General features: G+C 36.5%; 1 protein-coding gene across 1 annotated transcript in view; it reads right to left on the bottom strand.

Annotated features, from left to right (window-relative positions):
• The window catches only part of Lrch3 (leucine rich repeats and calponin homology domain containing 3), a 64,155-nt gene extending 52,205 nt beyond the window's left edge, over positions 1-11,950 (bottom strand). Inside the window, exons 1-5 of the mRNA XM_010624544.2 lie at positions 11,941-11,950; positions 11,375-11,519; positions 9,579-9,705; positions 6,202-6,307; positions 1,285-1,421 (exon numbers count right to left, since the gene is read on the bottom strand). Of these exons, the coding sequence (XP_010622846.1) occupies positions 1,285-1,421; positions 6,202-6,307; positions 9,579-9,705; positions 11,375-11,519; positions 11,941-11,950 (525 nt within the window). The remainder of the gene's footprint in view (positions 1-1,284; positions 1,422-6,201; positions 6,308-9,578; positions 9,706-11,374; positions 11,520-11,940) is intronic.
• Positions 11,951-19,546: the final 7,596 nt, after the last annotated feature.

A 19,546-nucleotide genomic window follows, 5' to 3' on the forward strand; every position in this document is an offset into this window, starting at 1 on the left:
TTACATATCATATATATAATATATAAAAATATATATTATATATATAAATAATTTGGTCCAGTGTTAAGTATTTAGCTAGTAAATATATTTTTCTATTCTAGTCACTAATAAGTTTTAATAACACAGAAACAATCTGTGTTACAAACATTGTTAGAATACCAAGTACATTTATTACACTAATAATGCATATTCAGGAAATTTAAAATTTCTCTTCAATACATTATGCAGACAACTTTTGATTTTAGAAATCTAATAACTGTATAATTATACCTTTGAACCTACTTTCCATAGGAGAGGATCAGGTAATGATGACAAAGATATCTATATATCTATATCTATCTTTTGTTGCTCACTGTCCCACAAGTAATTCTTTAAAATGATGAAGTTCAAACATAAGTTTTACAGACACCATAAAGACTACTATAGACTTGTATAAAATCATCAATAAATTGTAGTTTAAAAAATAGATACAGGGCTGGGGATTTGGCTCAGTGGCACTACTGCCCGCCTTGCAAAAGTGCAAGGACCTGAGTTTGGTCCCTGGTACCAAAAAAAAAAAACGCTGTTAAAAAATAGATATAGTGAAAATTATGGATTGGTAAACATTTTATAGACTATACGATGTCTAGGATCTATACATAAACCTACCTTATAATTATGTTATTACTAGTTTCATTACTGTCAAATGAACAAACTGGCTAAATAGTTTATGACTTTAGAAAGCAAAAAGCACAAAAAACAATGGTAATAAGAATGTATTGATAATCCTTAAATTGGAAAGGTATTTTTATTTGTCTCTAGCCTTTATGTTCTTTACATTCAATTTTTACTAGAAGAAAATAAAAGTTAACTTTTTTTTTTCTTTTTTGATATTGGTGATCAAACCCAATGCTCTACCCCTGAGCTACATCCTCAGCCCTTTTTAAATTTTATTTTGAAACAGGTCTCACTGAGCTGCCCAAGCTAGCCTTAAACTTGTGATTCTCCTGCCTTGACCTTCTGAATTCAAACATGGGCCACCAAATGTGGCTCAAACTTTTATTAGAAAAACAATTTCAGAATTCCTCAAATTAAAAATTGATGAATCAGTGAAATGAAGAACACTTCTGGGAACATTACCCACCTCCCATCCCATTTATTCAAGGCTTCTAAAGAATATGAAGTGTGTGAATTAATTTTAAAATAACTTAATTTACAACAGAAAGATAAATGCATATAATTACACTTTATACTTTGTTTAAAAAAAAAAAAAAAAGCCCACAGCCTGTTTGCACTATGGTTTACCTGTGCAGGAGGTGACTGCAGTGGGTTGTTATCTAGGGTGATCACCTGCAGGTGCCTGAGGTTCCGGTAACAAACAGGGATTGATGTGATTTTATTGCAGGAGAAGTCTAAACGTATCAAAGGCAATTCTGCAAGCTCTGCAATGGGGAGGGTAAATGGAAATGAACAATTAATGATATTTTAGGGCTACACAGTTTTTATATAAGCTTCTAGCTAAATATGGTGGATTTAACAGGTTATTTATCTCCTTTCTTGGTGACTGATATAACAAAGTGGTATAAATTAAAATCTAGTTATCTACAAATAATACTAATAAAAATTAAACAGATTAAAGCCACAGAAATTCTCAGAAGCTGGAGGACCCAATACGACAAAAAGGTGATTAAATGACTATATAAGAGTTAAGGCCAGGGATTTAGCTCAGTGGTACCAAAAAAGAAAAGTATATAAGAGTTAGATGTCTAGGTCCCCAACTAGCCTTTCCTTTCCTTATTATTATTTTTTTTTTTGATGCTGGGGACTGAACTCAGGACCTTGAGCTTACAAAGCAGGCAGCGGCACCACTAAGCTAAATCCCCAGTCCCTCAACCAGCCTTTCCTAATCTCTATAGGAGTCACAAGTTATTCACTTGAGAAAGTGAATCACAAAGGCTCTCAGTAGGCCAGGCATGGTGGCGCAGGCCTATAATCCCAGCACTTGGAAGGCTGAGGCAGGAGGATCGCTGAGTTCGAGAACAGCCTGGGCTACACAGTGAGTTCCAGAGCAGTGTGAACTACATACATAGTGAGACCATGTCTCAACCCCCCCACCAATGCTCTCAGTGGAGTGACTCTAGGACCAATGTGAAGTCAACTGAAAGGGGAGGATTTAGATGGAAATCTCCACACTTAAGGGCCATCCCTCAGTGCCTTCCCCCATACCCCACCTTATCCTATATCTTGAGGGCAAGCAGTTAGGAATTCACATAACACAGAAAAAATGGAGACTCTTTCTTTGAAGAAACTATGCTGTCCCTTACAAGAGGCCTTTAGATATGGACAGGGAATTTCTGACAATAAAATATCCAACTTGCTGCATAATTACTCTTCTACAATTTCTCCACAGTACCCATAGAGCTTTTACTGTGTTGCAAACAGAAAGTATTTGGTCCAGAGAAATTTTAGAGAAGCCTCCAACAACATACACAACAGAAATCAAAACGAACTAACCAACAAAAAAGGATCTAGAAAAAAAAAACCAAGTTATTATTATTATGTTTGTATTGGGGATTGATCATAGGTCCTTCATACTGGGCTAATTTTAAATTCTGAGACAGGGTCTTGGCTAACTTGCCAAATTGCTGAGGCTGGGCTCAAATTTGGTGATCCTCCTGCCTCAGTTTCCCAAAGTTTTGGGACTATAATGTGTGCTACCATGCCTGGCTAAAATAAGTAACGATATAATAAGCAAGAGTAAGGTTTGAAAGCTAGAATTAGTATCGTTAATTTCAGAGAAATAAGGTACGAAATCAATGAAATATGGAAGGGATTTTTAAAAAATCATAGACTAACCCTTGTAAAAAATTCATACACTAACAAGAGTTAGTATGAAAAATTTGATTACAGAAACATAAAATTCAGATTGAATTTCTAAAATTAAAACTGCAAGAATGGCTGGGTGTGGTGGAGCATGGCTATAATCCCAGCCCTCAGGAGGCTGAGGCAGGAGGATTGCCAAGAGTTCCAGGCCAGCCTGGACTACATAGTGAGTGCAGGGTCAGCCTGAACTACAAAGTGAGACCCTCTCAAAAAAACAAAAAACAAAAAAAACAAACCACCACCAAAAAACCCACAAACAAACAAGAATGGTTGGAACAATTTTACTAGTAACGACAAAATGACACACACACACACACACACACACACACACACAAACGAACAATAATAAAGATAGAAAAAAAGTCAAATCAAAGAGGTCTAACATTCAATTCCAAAATATGAACAGAGAGGAAGAGAGGAAATTATCAGAGAGCTCTAACACCTTCGAATACCACCAAGTATCCAGAATGAGTTAAAATAACTCCTACTATGTGTATCATTATAAAAGCTCAGAGCAACAAGAATAAAGGGAAGATCTTAAAATCTCAGAGTGAAGAAGTTGGTCACAAAGGAGAAGAATAAGAAATGGCATGCTTTCCACCACCTATTTTTAACACTGAAAGATGTAACATATTATCTACCAAACTTCAGTTATCTGAGATTACTAACAATGAAAGCTAAAATGAAAAAATACTAAAATATCCTTAAGAGCAAACAGCTTTCAACCAGAATCTACATGCAAATTATCAATCAATCAAAAGCACAGACCAAAGAAAAGGAACATTTGGACTCCAGAAATGACAGTGTCATACACAACATGAAGGTGAGCAAGCTGGGCAGGATTACTAGAGAACAGCTGCCCAGATAAGGAAGAGAAAGAAAGCTGGCTCTTCAAGGGAAATCAGCAGGAGGAAAAAAAAAAAAAAAAAAGCAAAGATGAATTATTAACAACACAGCAACAACAAAATATGCAAGAAAATAAAATTTAAAAAATGAAATCAGAGTACATCACTTGAACTCTCAGGAAATATTTACATGTTTAATGTAAACACTGAATAATGATTTAATTTTTTATTTTTTGGTTCAACAGTAGGGACTGAAACCATGGCCTAGTGCATGCAAGCCAAGCACTCTACCAGACCCAATTTAATCAAAAGTTGTGACAGAACCACTGGGAAGATGGGAGAACAGAAGTAAAGGTACAACACAGAGATGGTAGAAGAAAATAAAATCTTTATCAATGAACATTAAGTATCACAGTTGACAAGCCCAGTTGTAGATAGATGGATCTTTGAGAAGTATTATCAGCAAATATCAGTGGAAAGAAATCAAAAAAGTTTAATGAAGGTAGATGCCTTTAGCCACTGAATGTGAGGTGTGGGAAAAATCTCAGGAAGGGGAATATTATTATTTATTTTAGGCTTTTAGGTACCTTTTGAATGATGTACTGTATTAGCTAGTAAAAATTAATATTAATTTAAAATCAAAATGACAAGGTAACAAAGATATAACATGTTATCTACCAAACTTCAGTATATTTAAGATTATTAACATGAACTTGTGTGACTATTAAAATAAAGTTCTTGCTATCTCAGTTTAACTGTGTAGACTGATATTACAAAACAGCTGTGAAAAAAAAAACATTTAAAAAGTACCTGGGTGATTCATAATTTTGTTAGTTTATAGTCAGAATAAGGCAAGGAAATAAAGCAGAAGATGGAAGATGGCACTATTATACTGTATTGTAATTGTCATCTGAAACCCCTAATTTTCATTTTTATCAAAACTATTTCCATTAATTGACCTCACATTAGTAAATTTTATCACATTAGTTAAGACTTTAAAGGTCAACTATAGCAGAGGTTCCTCCAACTAACTTTAGGTTGGATTTGGAGATACTGGGTCATAACCTTGGTTCTAGTCACATTCCTGAGATGGTAGCAAAGACCAAGAGGAAATGAAAAGGGCCCTGAAGATAAAAGGTGTAAAGGTTACCGAACAAGTTTCATGAAATGTATGATGTGCAAGCTGTTGGGTAGTGTGGGAATAAGTGGATAAAGGTGAAATGGGAAAATCATTTTCTTACATGCTTATTTGGGATTGAAAATGGCAAAAATACACTTCTCTATATGTTAGAACTAAGTATGATACTAGATCAAAGTGGTTTAAATGATTGGATTCTACAATGAAAGTAGAATGTCATTAGTTAATTTATTTACTGTACATTATGCAATGTTTTGAAGAACACAGAAATCACTGTCATGAGAACAACTTCAGAAGATTTCTTATCTGTTTTTTTTGGTAATGGGAACTGAACTCAGGGCCTCAAACTACACCCCCAGCCCTCATCTTTTAAGTATATATTCCCAAAGAATTTCTGGGGATTTGCTTCAAATTAATCTAAAGGATAAGCTGGGGTAAAGTGGGTAAGAGTATAAGTGAAATAAGAGTTGCCATGAGCTAATAACTGTAGCTACAGAGAGGTTACACAGAGGTTCAGTGCTCTCATTTATATATGAAAATTTCTATGATAAAAATTTTAAAATTTACCGAGTCTAATAAAATAATGTTTCTTCCCATTTTCACTTTCATTTAGAGCTTATTTCATGAACTTGTGTAAGTAAAAGATTGATAAATTCATTTGTTTAATCATTTTGTCATTTAAATACAAACCCTAGGACTTACAGCCAGCCTGAGACAGTGAATCTCTGGGTGCAGTCTCTCCCCTCATTCATTATTCACTCTATGCACATCACCTCATCTCCAGTCAAGGATGTGGTTAATTTCAGCTCAAAAGTCCATTTTTTTTTGGCACTGGGGATCAAACTTGGGACCTTGAGCTTGTGAAGCAGGCAGCAGCACCACTGAGCTAAATCCTGGCCCCTCAAAAGTCCATTTTTAAGTAACTGCTAACTTTAAGAATGCTTTTCATTACATAAGACTATTCCCTTATTAAAACATTACATTTCTCCCATAGTTATGCTTAATGAAATTTCCAGTGGCCCAACCCTGAGTTATCATTTAGATAAACTGATAGTTCATTAAAACAAACTCACTGCTTAAAAAGTTAACAAAACTTTTTACTGGGGGCTAGGGTTGTAGCTAAGTGGTACAACACTTGCCTAGCATATACAAAGCCCTGGGTTCAATTACCAGCACTAAAACAAAACAAAACTTTTCATTGAAGAGTCCTTTAAAAATCTACAATAGTATAGATAACACTATTTAACCATCAGATCTCAAACACTGGCCCTAACTTAAATGTTTTTGTCTTGTGCCAAGCAGTTTGAGATCTTTAAAATAAAGACAAATACTAAGACAATTACTTCAGTTTCTTACCTTCGGGCAAACGTACTAAGTGATTTCTTCTTACATTAAGGTCTCGCAAAGCCTCCAGATTACCAATTTGGGAAGGTACAGTCTGAATTTCATTGCAGCTGACATCCTATTTCAAAAGGATACAAAGTAAAGATTATTCTTATTATAAACTTGCCTGCTTTAAACTATCAAATGAGATTAGATATGATAATACCAGAGTCCTTCCCAGTACTAAAACAAACTGTGATTCTGTGTTAAATAATTCCAGTTTATATTTGGATTTAACTTTAAAACTTATTGGCTCTGGGGCTAAGAATGCAGCTCACTGATGGAGCACTTACCTAGCAGGGACAAGGTCTTGGATTTGATTCCCAGCACCACGAAAAAATAAAGATGCATATGATTTAAAAATGTTATGACTGATTCTGTAATTTTTAATAGATTTGCATGAATTTATTGAGAACTACAATTAAATGACTTAAGATGTGAATAGGAGTTCTAGATTATCAGATCAAATGAAAATGTTGGTGAAAGGTAAAGGAGGAAGAAGTATAAATACGTTATTTTATGTTTTTCTAATAAAACTAGGAAGATAAAATATTGATACAACTATTTGGAAGAAAAAAAATCCATCTTCAAAATACCAGCTTGACTGATCAAGAATATAAAAACATTGCTTCTCAGCCTTTTGGCTAAGATCAAGTGAAGAATATAAAATTAAAGGGCAGAGATCAGGCTGCCCTTGAACTCAGAGATCCTCCTGCCTGAGCCTCCCACGTGCTGGAATTGCAAATATGCACCACCATGCCCAGCTCCATGAATGTGATTCTAAACATGCATTAGTTAGGCCTCCTATATCTTGGTTAATAGCTTGATTCTAATGGTTCTGCAAAAAGACTATCAACAGGTTCTAAGATTTGTAAATTCATAATTTCATTATTCTGACAAGAGCTAGAAAATCTGTACCTACTATCAAGTAAAACAGAAGGAAGCTTCCTAGGTTAATGAATCATCCAGGCTGTACATTAACACTTAAAATTCTTCCAATATATGAATAATATTTAGAAAGTCAGGCTACTCAACAAAAACTTCAGTAAGATTCAGACATTACTTTTTAATTTTCCCAAAATATTCTTATAGAAAACAATGCAATTTTCACTTTTCTGTTAATTAGTGCCTGAAGCAGAACCAGGAGCTAGACTTTTCAATCCAATGTTCTACGTAGCAAGGCTTAAGGGGGTTCTAAAAGAAGGTGAAAAGGCAGGAAAACTCAGTTTGAGCTAAACAGTGCAATAATTAATAAAGTGTCTTTCAGAAAATGTATGTTGAAAAATAGCGTTTTCACTTTCACTGAAAAATGAGGGGCAGGGGCAGGGATTCAACTCAGTGGCACCGCACCTGCCTTGCAAGCACAAGGTTCTGAGTTTGATTCCTGGTACGGCAAAACAACAACAACAACAACAAAAAAAAAAAAAAACGAGGGGCAATAAGGATGCTGCAGAAAGACAATGGGGAGCTTGAGGGGGCAGATTCTTCTTCATCAAAAGCTCTTTGCTTCTGTTCTTTCCTTTTTTTTTTTTTGGTACTGGGGGGGAGGCTCATGCTAATGAAGCAGGGGCGGCACCACTGACCTAAATCTCCAGCCCCAAAAGCTCTTTGCATGAGAGAGTAGCAACTAAAAACTAAAAGCGGCTACTGAAATATATCTAATCTTTTGGGTATGCAGGATTGAAAAAGTAGAAAAAGAAAGTTTAAATGACTTGAAAATACGAATTTGAATTGGAGTATAATTAATCCCAGCTCTCAATAAGTGCCAATAAATGTACATTCTGGACTTTATTTCCCAGGTCTAACTGGCTCTAAAACTAGTCTAAAATCTAGACTGTAGGACTCATACTGTGAAATTTTATATGTAACTTCTTATATTCAAAATGCATGTAAAAAGTGCCCTAATTTGTCCAATTAGATCAACATTATATGATTTTTTTATGATAAACATTTTTGTTAATCAACCCACAAGGAACTACTCTTATATTTCAATGGACATAATTTTATCTGACCATTTCAGAAATATGAAACATGATTTACTATCAAGATAGGTGGCTTCAAATTCTACTTCTGCTATGTAACTTTGGGAAAATTATTTAACCGGAGTAGTACTTTCCTTACCTATAAAATGAGTATTTTAATACTCAGCTTATAATGTTATTCACAGTGATTACATGAGAAAATTCCTTTCTTTATTTTCCTTTTTTTTTCCTCCCTGGTCTTGGGGGTTGATTGTTTGGTTTTTTTTTTTTTTTTTTTTGTGGGGGGTGGGCCCAGGGAACAAACTCAGGTCCTTGCACTTGCAAGGCAGGCAGTGGAACCAATGAGCTATATCCCTGGCCCAAAATCAAATTTACATATCTTTTTTTGTTTGTTTGTTTTTTGGTGCAGGGGATCGAACTCAGGACCTTGCACTTGCGAGGCAGGAGGCAGCACCACTGAGCAAAATCCCCGGCTCTCTGGGGGTTGAATCTAGAGCCTTCACACAGAGCTACATTATCCTAGCCCTTTTCTATTTTTTATTTTGAAATATGGTCTCACTAAGTTGCTCTGAGTGGGCTTGAACTTGCAATCCTCCTGCTTCAGCCTCCCAGAGTGCTGGAACTACAGGCATATGCCACTATGCCTGTTGAAAAAACTCTCACTCCTATACTCAGAACATTTACACAAGAGACAGTTTCTTATAATTTACAAGGGATGATAGGTGAACTGCCAAGGAAACATTTTAGGAACTATATGGCAGTAAATTATACTTTATAGTTACATTTTAACTATAGTAAAACAAACAAAAAAAGCCTGATCTTTTAAGTATCCATTCCCCTACAGAATAAATGAAAATTAGAATATTGATGATATTAAGGCTGGTGTGGTAGTACACATGTATAACTACAGTACCTAGAAAGCTGAGGCAAGAGGATCATCACAAGTTTGAGGCTAGCCTGGGCTACATAGTAAATTCAAGCCCAACCTGAACTACAGAGTGAAACTGTCTCAAAAAAACCACCCCCACCTCCCCTAAATTGATGGTATTAAAAAATTTAATTTGAAAAATCAAATGTAGTAAAATGTAGTATTAACTAGTATGACAAAAGTATGATAACATGGACATTATTCAATATTGGTTAGAACATAATTCTAATGACATTTTTCCATTTTGTGTAGGTCTATCAGGTTTGTATTTTTGGTCCTTTCTTATCTTAATTCCCTGACAGAGAGCTGAGTACTGATCACTTACTATAAAGCTCATGACAACATTGGAAAAGAACTCAAAACCACAGTTGTTAACATATGGACAAGTACTGTGTGCCTGGAGACACAATAAACAATCAAAAATGAAAACATTAACTTACAAGTTCTGTCAAATGTCTGAGGCGTCCAATTTCTTCTGGAAGTGAGACCAATTTGTTATTACTAGCAATTAAGACTTTCAACGGCAAATTACACAAGTGTACTGGTAATGTTGACAGTTGGTTCCGACTAAATGGGTAAGAAAAGAGAAGTCAGATGCTACCACTGAAGAAAAACGTTGCTCTCTCATTCTAGACTCAAATATAAATCTTACAAAGAACAAACAGGTTACGAGATTTATATTCTAGTCTTCATCTGGTCAACTGTCAGCTTTGAAGGTTCAGGCATACACTGAATCTTATCTGTGTTGTATAAAGATTCCTCATCCACAAACTAAGTCTTCTTGTAGTTGGGTGTGGGGGTGTACACCTGTTATTCCACTACACTGGGAGGCAGAGGCGAGAGAACTGCAAGTTCCAGCCCAACCTGGGCGATTTAGCAAGATTCTGTCTCAAAATTAAAAATTAAAAAAAAGAAAAAAGGCTGGGGCAAGGCATGGTGGCACATGCCTGTAATCCCAACACTCAGGAGGCTGAGGCAGGAGGATTACAATGAGTTTGAGGCCAGCCTAGGCTACAGAGTGAGTTCAAGTGGAGTTGCTTCAATGTAAGCATTAAAAAATTTTTTTTTGGTACTGGGGATTGAACTCGGGTCCTTGTGCTTGCGAGACAGGTAACGGAACCACTGAGCTAAATCCCCAGCCCCTAAAATATTTATTAATTGACTGACTAAGTCATTTCAACATATGCTTATAACTCTGTTGCTAGAATACATAGTGAGATCTCATCTCAAAAGTAAAAACAAAACAAAATCAATAGCTGGGGATACCATATACAAAAATAAAAGCTGGCAAAAGCTAAGTATCTCAAGAAAACAGGATTTAAAAAGTATATAAAACTGCAATAAATGATTACCTATAAAATATTTCTAAAGGCTATTATATGACAATGGGAAAATGTTTAAACTTTTTTACAAAAAGCCTGGAAAAATCATCTATAATTACATAACTCAGATACAACATTTTGATAAATTTATACTTTTTTATATTTGTGCATTTTCTCCAATTAGCACCCCCCCAACTCAGGACCTTGTGTTTGGGAGCAAGCACAGCACCACTGAGCTAAATCCCTGGCTCTCTAATTAGCTTTTTTTTGGTACCAGGGATTGAACTCAGGACTTTGTGCTTGCAAGGCAGATGGGGGAACCACTGAGCTAAAACTCCAGCCCCTTGATTGCTTTTTAACCTTTGAAATGTCTGTGAGGGTCGGGGATTTAGCTCAGTGGTTCTGCTGCCTGCCTCGCAAGCACAAGGACCCGAGTTTGATCCCCAGTGCCAAAAAAAAAAAAAAAAAAAGAAAGAAAGAAAGAAAGAATGTCTGTGAAATAAAACATAGTTCTGACAAGATGTGAAAAAATGGAGGTAAGTTAACTAAATGTATTTATAAATGTATATACTCAGAATTTAATACACAAAAATTCAGTCACAAAAATCAAATGAAGTAATTTCAGATCTACTATTCTTACTTGCTGAAACTAATTTGAAAATATAATTAGAGAATCACTGTTACAAGACTTCTGCAAGTCACCTTGGCTAATAGCAAGCTATTAGGGTTTGTTACTGCTAAGCCAAAAGTAAAGAGAGAAATTAGAGGAATTTATTCAATATATTCTAAGAATGTATACAGAAACTGCCAATATGAACAGATGATATAAATATCCATAAATATTTAAGTGACAGAGATGCAAAAATGGAAGACTGTATAAAACAAAGAAAAATTTAAAGAAACAATATTCTTACCTAACATTTAAGAATGTTAGTGCTTGTAAATTTAGAATTGCTTCTGGGATATACCGAATACAATTTTGGTACAAGTTGAGATTTTCAAGAGAAACAAAATGACACGCTTCAATAGGAATTTCTGAGAGGCGATTTCGTGATAAATCTGAAAGATGAAATACATTAACTTTAACACCAGTCCTGACAGCTGATTGAAACATATAGTAGGTTTTGTGATTAATTTTCCAGAGTTTCTACTATGGAGTTGGCTCAATGAAAGCAAGAATTAAAATATTTATTGATTGAATAAGTCATTTAAACATATGCCTCTAACTTTATTGCTGGAAAAAGATTACTTTTTTGAAGCTTAAACCCAGGGTATTCTCAATGAGTTACATGCCTAGTCCTTTTCCAAAATTTCATTTATTTACTGCAGCATTAGGGATTAAAACTAGGGCTATTGTACTGAGTTCCATCCCCAGTCCTTTTTTATTTTTTGAGACAGGGTCTTGAGAAGCTGCTAAACTGTCCAGGCTGGGCTCAGACTTTTGATCCTCCTCCTCAGCTTCCCAGAGCTCTGGGACTACCGGTGTGCATCATCACACTCAGCCAATGATTCCTTTTGAATTTCCACACACACAGAAATAAAACCATTATTCTTGGCAAATACAGTAATAAATACAGTTCTAAGACATCTACCTAAAAATTGCATCAAAGTATCAAAACTATAGCAGATGTCATAAAGAATAAAAAACAACATGATAGCCGGGCATGATGGCGCATGCCTGTAATCCCAGCACTTGGGAGGCTGAGGCAGGAGGATCACTGTGAGTTTGAGACCAGTCTGGACTACATAGTGAGTTCCAGGTCAGTCTCAACTACAGAGTGAGACCCTGTCTCAAAAACAACAACAATAACAACAACAACAACAAAAACCAACAATTGCACAGGGCATGGTAGAACTACATGCCTGTAATACCAGTTACTTAGGAAGCTCTACTAGGAGGATTGCAAATTCCCATCCAGCCTTAGCAAGACTGTCCAAAATGAGAAATAAAAGTGCTGGGGATTTACTTCAGTGGTGCTGTGCCTCCCTCACAAGCACAAGGTCCTGTGTTTGAGCCCTGGTACCTCCCCCTAAAAAAAAAGAGAAATAAAAAGGGCTGAGGATATAGCTCTGTGGTAGAGCATTTGTCTAGCATGTGCTAGGTCCTGAGTTTAAGCTTCTTCAGTACTGCCAAAAAATTGATAATAATAATTATAATTAAGTGCAAAACCACTGCACATATTGAACTACATGAGTTTATAATGGCATACTCCAAAAATACGAAAGAGAACCAATCCATTTTCTTGTAAGTGATAAACTGAGAAGAATCAAACATCTTTTAACCAAAGAGATGAAGAGAAGCATCTCTAAATAATTATGAATAAAACAGAATACCAGGATATCACCATTCTGCAACCAAGTAATGAATGGAGCTAGAACTAAAAAATCTGGCTATTTTTATAAAATGGCAACCAAAAATTACTGTATATGCATCTAGTATAAATACTGGAACAGAACATCACCTAGGATTTTGCTAAAAGGATAGAACCTAAGCCTAATGTAGCTTCTGGATCAGATGCAAACTTTTAAGAAATGTACAGAACACAAATTTAAGCTGATATATGAATATGCAGTAAGTCCCTGACTTACAAATGAATCCTGTTCTAAGAGTACATTCCTAAGTCTGACACATCATAATCCAACAAAGTGAGTCATGTACAGTACACCTACAAAAATTCACAACTCAAATGTTCGTAAGTCGAGGACTTCCTGTACATCACTATCTAATTAAATATATTGTGAGGTTTATTTGCTTACCACTGTTTTCTCTCTTGCGTCTATAGAAAAACAGAAAAAAATCTTTAAGTCTCAATTCTGTTTGGAATGCTGTGGTATGACTCCTTGGAGAATTTTCTTCAGATAGAGCACCTGACTAATATAGCCTTGAATTCCTACATGCTTGCAAATATTTCAAATGTACAAGAAAATGGTATTTTGATTAGGAAATGGCACCATTCTTAGCAATCTGCAGATGTTATTCTGCTACTTTCTAGTTTCCAAAGTCACATGGAGCATTCTGACACCCTGCTATTACTTTCCTTTTGTAAGCAATTTGTTCTGCCTGCCGACCACCTTTCACATTCTAGTCTGGAATTCAATGAATTCTTTCTTTCAATCTTTTTTCCAAACAAGAATTCTTCTCTATTATATCTTTACTTTTGCATTCCTCCATTGGCTCTTTCTCCTTCTTTATGTTTTTCTGCTTTGATTTACTCTTCCATCTAATCTATATCACAAATCTGAATCTTAATAAAACATTATCCTATGGACAAATTAATATATGGAGAAGTGTTTTTCCCCTCACTTCATGTTTAAATTCTTTTATGCTATAATTAGAAGCATGCCACTTTAAGACTTAAGATAATTTGTTTTGTTCTGCTTGGTGAACTCACCATCAATCTCTTCCAATATCTCTATTTCAATGAAGTCAACTTATTCTGGATATTCTCCTTGTTCACCCTCTTTTTGGCTGCTAAAGTATATTTAAGTGGATTGTTTTCCAATTCACAGCTCTCCTCAGCCTTAAAGCTCAGGTCAAACTGCAAGGGAACCCTAAATGGCAGTTAGCATCAAACAGCAGAAGCAATCTCTAAATGAGCTGGAATTCTCTCTCTGGAGCACAGCTATTGCTGGAAATTCAAAAGGTCTGATATATGTCCAGAGGCCAGTGTCTCCCAAGACCCACACAATCCCTATGGGCCCCAGTAACTGAAGTTGGGAAAGAGATCACCATCTGTCCAAATGCCTCCTCACACTGAATTCACATGGAAAAAGCTAGACAGGTAACAGAAACCATTAGCTACCTTCAGACTAAAAAAATTCCCATATAAATCAATCAAATTGAGAATACTTCTTTAATACAAATAACAAGAATTTCTTTATCAATTTCCATTTAAATTATATGGTATAAACTTTAAAAGAACATAACGTATAATTTTAAAAGGTAAAGAAATGAGCATTATTAATGTTAATTACATATTGTTTCTTAAATATTTGTTTTAGCCAATAAAGACAACTTAAGGCAATAAATCAAAATTAAGCAGACCAGTCAAATTTTTTTTTTTTTTTTTTTTTTTTGGTGCCAGGCATCAAATTAAGTAAGGATCTTATGCTTGCAAGGCAGGTGCAATGACACTGAGCTAAATACCCAGTCATTTTGTATTATAAATCTAAGTTATTTAAAACCCAGAAACTCACAAGTGCAAGGTCCTGAGTTCGGTCCCTGTTACAAAAAAAAGAAAATAAAAAGAAAAATATAACAAATGACTTCTATCTTTTGATTTTTCCCCCCTTACTAACAAAGGAAAAAATATTTGCTAGATACAGATTAAGCTTCAAAGTACTTCAACAAACAATTATTTCTTAATTTTATAGTTAGCTAGTTTATCTTGTTTTTCCAAATTTACTTTGTCCAACAACTGATGAAAACATAAAGCAAAATGTAGGATACAACAACCCAGAATACTGTTTAACCATAAGAAGAATGAAATCTTGTCATTTGCTACAACACAGGAGTAGGGTATTATTATGTTAAGTGACATAAGACAGGCACAGAGAGACAAGTATCACATGATCTTACTCATATGTGGAATACAAAAATGTTGATCTCATAGAAGTTGATAGTAGAAGAGTGGTTACCAGAGACTAGGAGGTACCAAGGTATAGGTAGGCAGGAGCAAGTTCTGGTGTGCTACTGCATAGGAGCGTAACCATTTCAGTTTTGCTGATTACTTATTCTATCAGAAGTTTTAAAACCACATCTCACATCCAGAAACCATATAAAGAAAAACTATTTCTTAATTGAGATGAATGATAGAGCCTGGCTATAGTCCTGGCACTAAGTTCTGAAGCATCTCAAAATCCTCCTCCCCTGGCACTTCCAGGGAGAGGCTCTCAATTATTCAATTTTTTTTTTCATGTAAGAAGTATGTGAAAAGATATTTTCTCCCTATCTCAACTACCTGTTCAATAATTTTATGATTTTATGAATTAAGAATAACTTTCTGGAGACACACATGGAACCCAAAGACAATAATGTGGATTCTTAAACATAGAAAAAGCCATTTTGGGGAAATTCTCATGGCATTTTCTTCCCAATTTATTTTCTAACTTTCTACTTCTTTTGAGGCTGAGACTATCACAAAGCACAGAAAGATAATATAATTACTTTGTGTGTGTGAAATGGTCTACATTGCCCAACTGATCTCCAACTTGTCAGTCTCCTGGGGTGCTGGCATTACCCTTGTGGGCCACAATGTCCTGGAAAATACTTATTTTGCTGATATGATACTGTTCACGTCTCACAAAGTAATAAAGAAGAACAAGGAAAAGAAAATTTTAAAATGCTCCATTCTTTTAATAGTGTGAATAACTTAATAAGTTCATAATTTAAATCCTTTAAAAGAAAATAATTACAAATACATATTTTTAGTGTTTCAATGCTAGCTCAACAAAATCCTCATTTGCTCTCAGAGAAATTTTTGTGCCTTCTTCAGATGCAGATTGACCGTTTCAATTATCAATCTGGCTTCTTCCCTAGAATGGTTACAGGAGCTGGGAGGGGAAAGGGAATGGAGAGTGATTATTTCATGGATACAGAGTTTAAGGTGCAATGACAAAAAAGTTACAGACAGATACAGTATTAATGACTGAACAACTATGTGAATGCAATACCACTGAATTCTATACTTAAATAGTGAAAATACAATTTACATGGATTTTACACAATTAAAAAAAGTCAAATGTGCACTAATTACTGTAGAAAAGTAATCCAGTTCTATTGATACAAAAATATCTTTTAAAAAATTAAAGGTTTTTCTAATAACTATGTTATGTTTCAGCAATAAACCAATACACGAATCACAAAAACAAAGATCCAAAGTATTCCTTATCTTCAAATGTCAAAAATTAGCCTCAAAACTGTGTAACACAGGCTGTCAGTTGTTTATTAACTTTTTTTCCTTCCTAACCTTACTTTTCTTTGCCAAGGAGAAAAATATTTAGAATTTCATTCTATTCAGTTATGTATTATATTCAATAGTAGAGTTTATTTCTTTTAATCTCAATAACTAAGCCAGGAAAATCTAGATTCACTCCAATCCAAACACAAATTAATGATTTCAACAGTATGTTATTTATTAAGAAATGCCAGCACTCAAAAGTCTTATGTTCTCCTAATAACTCCTTCAGGCCATCACATGATGACATCATCCTTCCCAAAGAAAGGCCGTCACAAAACACAGCATTATAGTCTCATAAGTCTCATCCCTTTCTATGAGGACAGTCAACACTAGGAATGTTAAGGCCAGAGATGATGACAAATAATCTATATGAGATTTTTTTTAACATTGAGAAATAGAAAATTTAAAAGAATGTTATAGGAATAATATGCTTCAATACATAATTATCTTACTTACTTTTCTCATTGCTGACACCAAATACCTGATACTCAAAGTTACAGGAGGAAAAGATTATTGTAGCTTGGTTTGTAGAGGTTCCAGCCCACAGCTGGCTGGCTCCAAGGAAGGGTAGCATGACAGAGTGCATTAGAGAGGAGAAACAGTTCATGGCAAAGCAGGGCAGGCAGAAGGCAGCAAGCAGCAAAAAATTGCAACAGCCCTTTTTTGGTCCCTTATAGTCTATCCAGGCTCATACCCAGACTAGGGCACCCTTGATCCCAGAATTGTACCATTAATCCTATCATCGCACACTCTAGATCCAGAAACCTCCAAAAAGTTTCACATATGAGCACGAGACCTTGGGGAGACAGATAGATATAAGCTATGACATTCCACCTCCGGCCCCCAAAAGACTCCTGTGCATCGCTTTATGCAGAGAGTATTTAGTCCATCTGTAAGTGTTGCCAAAGTCCTAACAGTTCAGCATTGGTGAAGAGTCTCCAAAGTCTCCTTTGAGACTTAAGGCAAACTCTTAGTTGTGATACCCTGTACAGATGAAAAGAAAGTTAAACACTTCCAACATATATGATGGTATAATATAAAATTTCCTTTGCAAAAAGTGCAAATGGGTAATATAAAGAAATGGGACCCAAGAAAGTCCAGAACTCCAGCAGGGCAGACCTTAAGTCCCATAGTGCCATGTTCTTCACTGGGGCAATCTGTGACAAGATGGAAACTCCAAAGGGCTTGGGTGGCTTTGCCCTACAGCACTACTGGTGGTTGCAGCTCTCTTAGCTTCTCTCCTGGACTGGCTTTGCTTACTCTTTGCAGCTTTCCTCAGATGATCCACATTCCTGGCTTCTCCAATCTTCTGTGGTCTCCACTGAACCTTCGGCTTCACATACACAGCTTTACATACTGCTCACTCAGGATCACACACTGCCTAGCCTCCCAGGTCTTCTTCTGAGATCTGGGTGGAAACCTTCCTGACCTTACAACTCTTGTATTCTGCACACACCTTAAGTTAGCATCACGTGGATGATGTCAAAGTCTGCCACCAGCGGGAACAGTAGTCAGGCTTCCTTCTCTCTTGGTCGTAGGGGTTGAGTGCCTGGATTGCTGAGCACTCTGAACCCAATCCCAAGGAACAAATTTTCTAGGCCACTGCCATTCTGGAACATGGTGCTCTGGGGCTTTCTTCTCAGAGCAAAGTATTTCACCTTTGCAATTTTGAGGCTGCAAAGGCTAGATTTCTGCTGGTTCTAGTGAATGTCTTCAGGCCATCTTTTCTACTGTCCTGCTTCTTTTCTGCAGCCAAGTTCCACTCTGCTCCATCTTTGTAAGCCTTAACTACACTGGGGCTTCCTTTCTGGCCAAACTCAAAATATTTTAAATCATTCTGCTGGGCTTTTTGCTCTTGATTATCAATACAGATCTGGCTTAAAGCCTCCAACAGTAACCACACCACCATTTCTACATTAGACTGTCTTGAAATTTCTTCTGCAAGATTAACTAGTCCACTGCCTTTAATCTCAATCTCTGGCAAAGTCTCTGGATATGAGTAAAATGCAGAAAAATTTTCTGCCAAAGCATAAGAAACATGATTTGGAGTCTAACAGCCAATGCACATCTTCTTCCCAACAGAAATGTCCTAAGCCTCTTCTTCATTGGCAGCATTCTGGTCATCTGAGCTCTGACCACAATCTCTAAGTACAGCTTAAAGCATTCTGGGCTGCTTCTTTAGCTGGCATCTCCAAACCTTTCCAAACTCTTCCCACAGCCAGTTTCAAAGGCTCTTGAGCCACATGGCCAGGTGATATCTAAGCAGTGACTCTGTCTTAGTTATATTTGGGCTCTCTGTGCCGTGTGCTCAGCCCTTGCTTGGGATGTGGTGTCCCCTGTCGTCTGCCAGGCCTCTTGTGCCACTGCGCAGAGACCTTGAGCTAATCCTCCAGGGCTGTGCCTTGGTGGGGGGGTGGACACCTGGTTGCTGTGTCCAGAAAGGAGAAAGAGATCTTGCTTCTCCTTAAATCACTTGTAACTGCTGCATTCTGGTATTCTGAACATGTCCTTTTAAGCATGCCCTTTCTTGGAGAGGCATCTGGGGATCCCTCTCCTACCTTACCACTGTGGAATCAGAGAAGACCAAGTAAGGAGCTAGTAACAGGTGGTAAAGAGGGTCCTTTCTCTACCATGAGGAAGTCAGTGCAGACCATGAAAGGCCTGGCATTCTACCACCCCAGCCCCTCAAAAGTAATGTGGTATCCTCCACCTCCCCACTGGGATTAGAGGAAGCTAACAGAGGGGTGAGGACTTTCACCACCACCTGACAGTAGTATCCTCTGCCCCTATGGTATCACAGGCAGGCTCATAGAAGGCAGTAATGACACATTTCTATCCAACTCAAGCCAGGGAGGTATCAGCGGAGGCCCACGTTGGGAATCCCCTTGGCCAACAGAAATGGCAACCCTTTCTGAACATGCAGCTGTCAATGAAGGCTGAGTGGAAAACCTGGACATTTACCTCCACCTGGTAGTAATAAGGCAGCTATCTTCTCACAAGAATAGTGCCAAAGAACACCAGCTACAATATAAGTTTAAGGGCAGCCTGGGCAACTTAGTGAGTTAGCAAGACCCTGTCTCAAAATTCAAAATACAAAAAGGGCTAAAGATGTAGCTCAGTGCAAAT

The sequence above is a fragment of the Fukomys damarensis genome, unplaced genomic scaffold (genome assembly GCF_012274545.1).
Source record: "Fukomys damarensis isolate Sample0158 unplaced genomic scaffold, DMR_v1.0_HiC HiC_scaffold_12, whole genome shotgun sequence".
Taxonomy (NCBI): domain Eukaryota; kingdom Metazoa; phylum Chordata; class Mammalia; order Rodentia; family Bathyergidae; genus Fukomys; species Fukomys damarensis.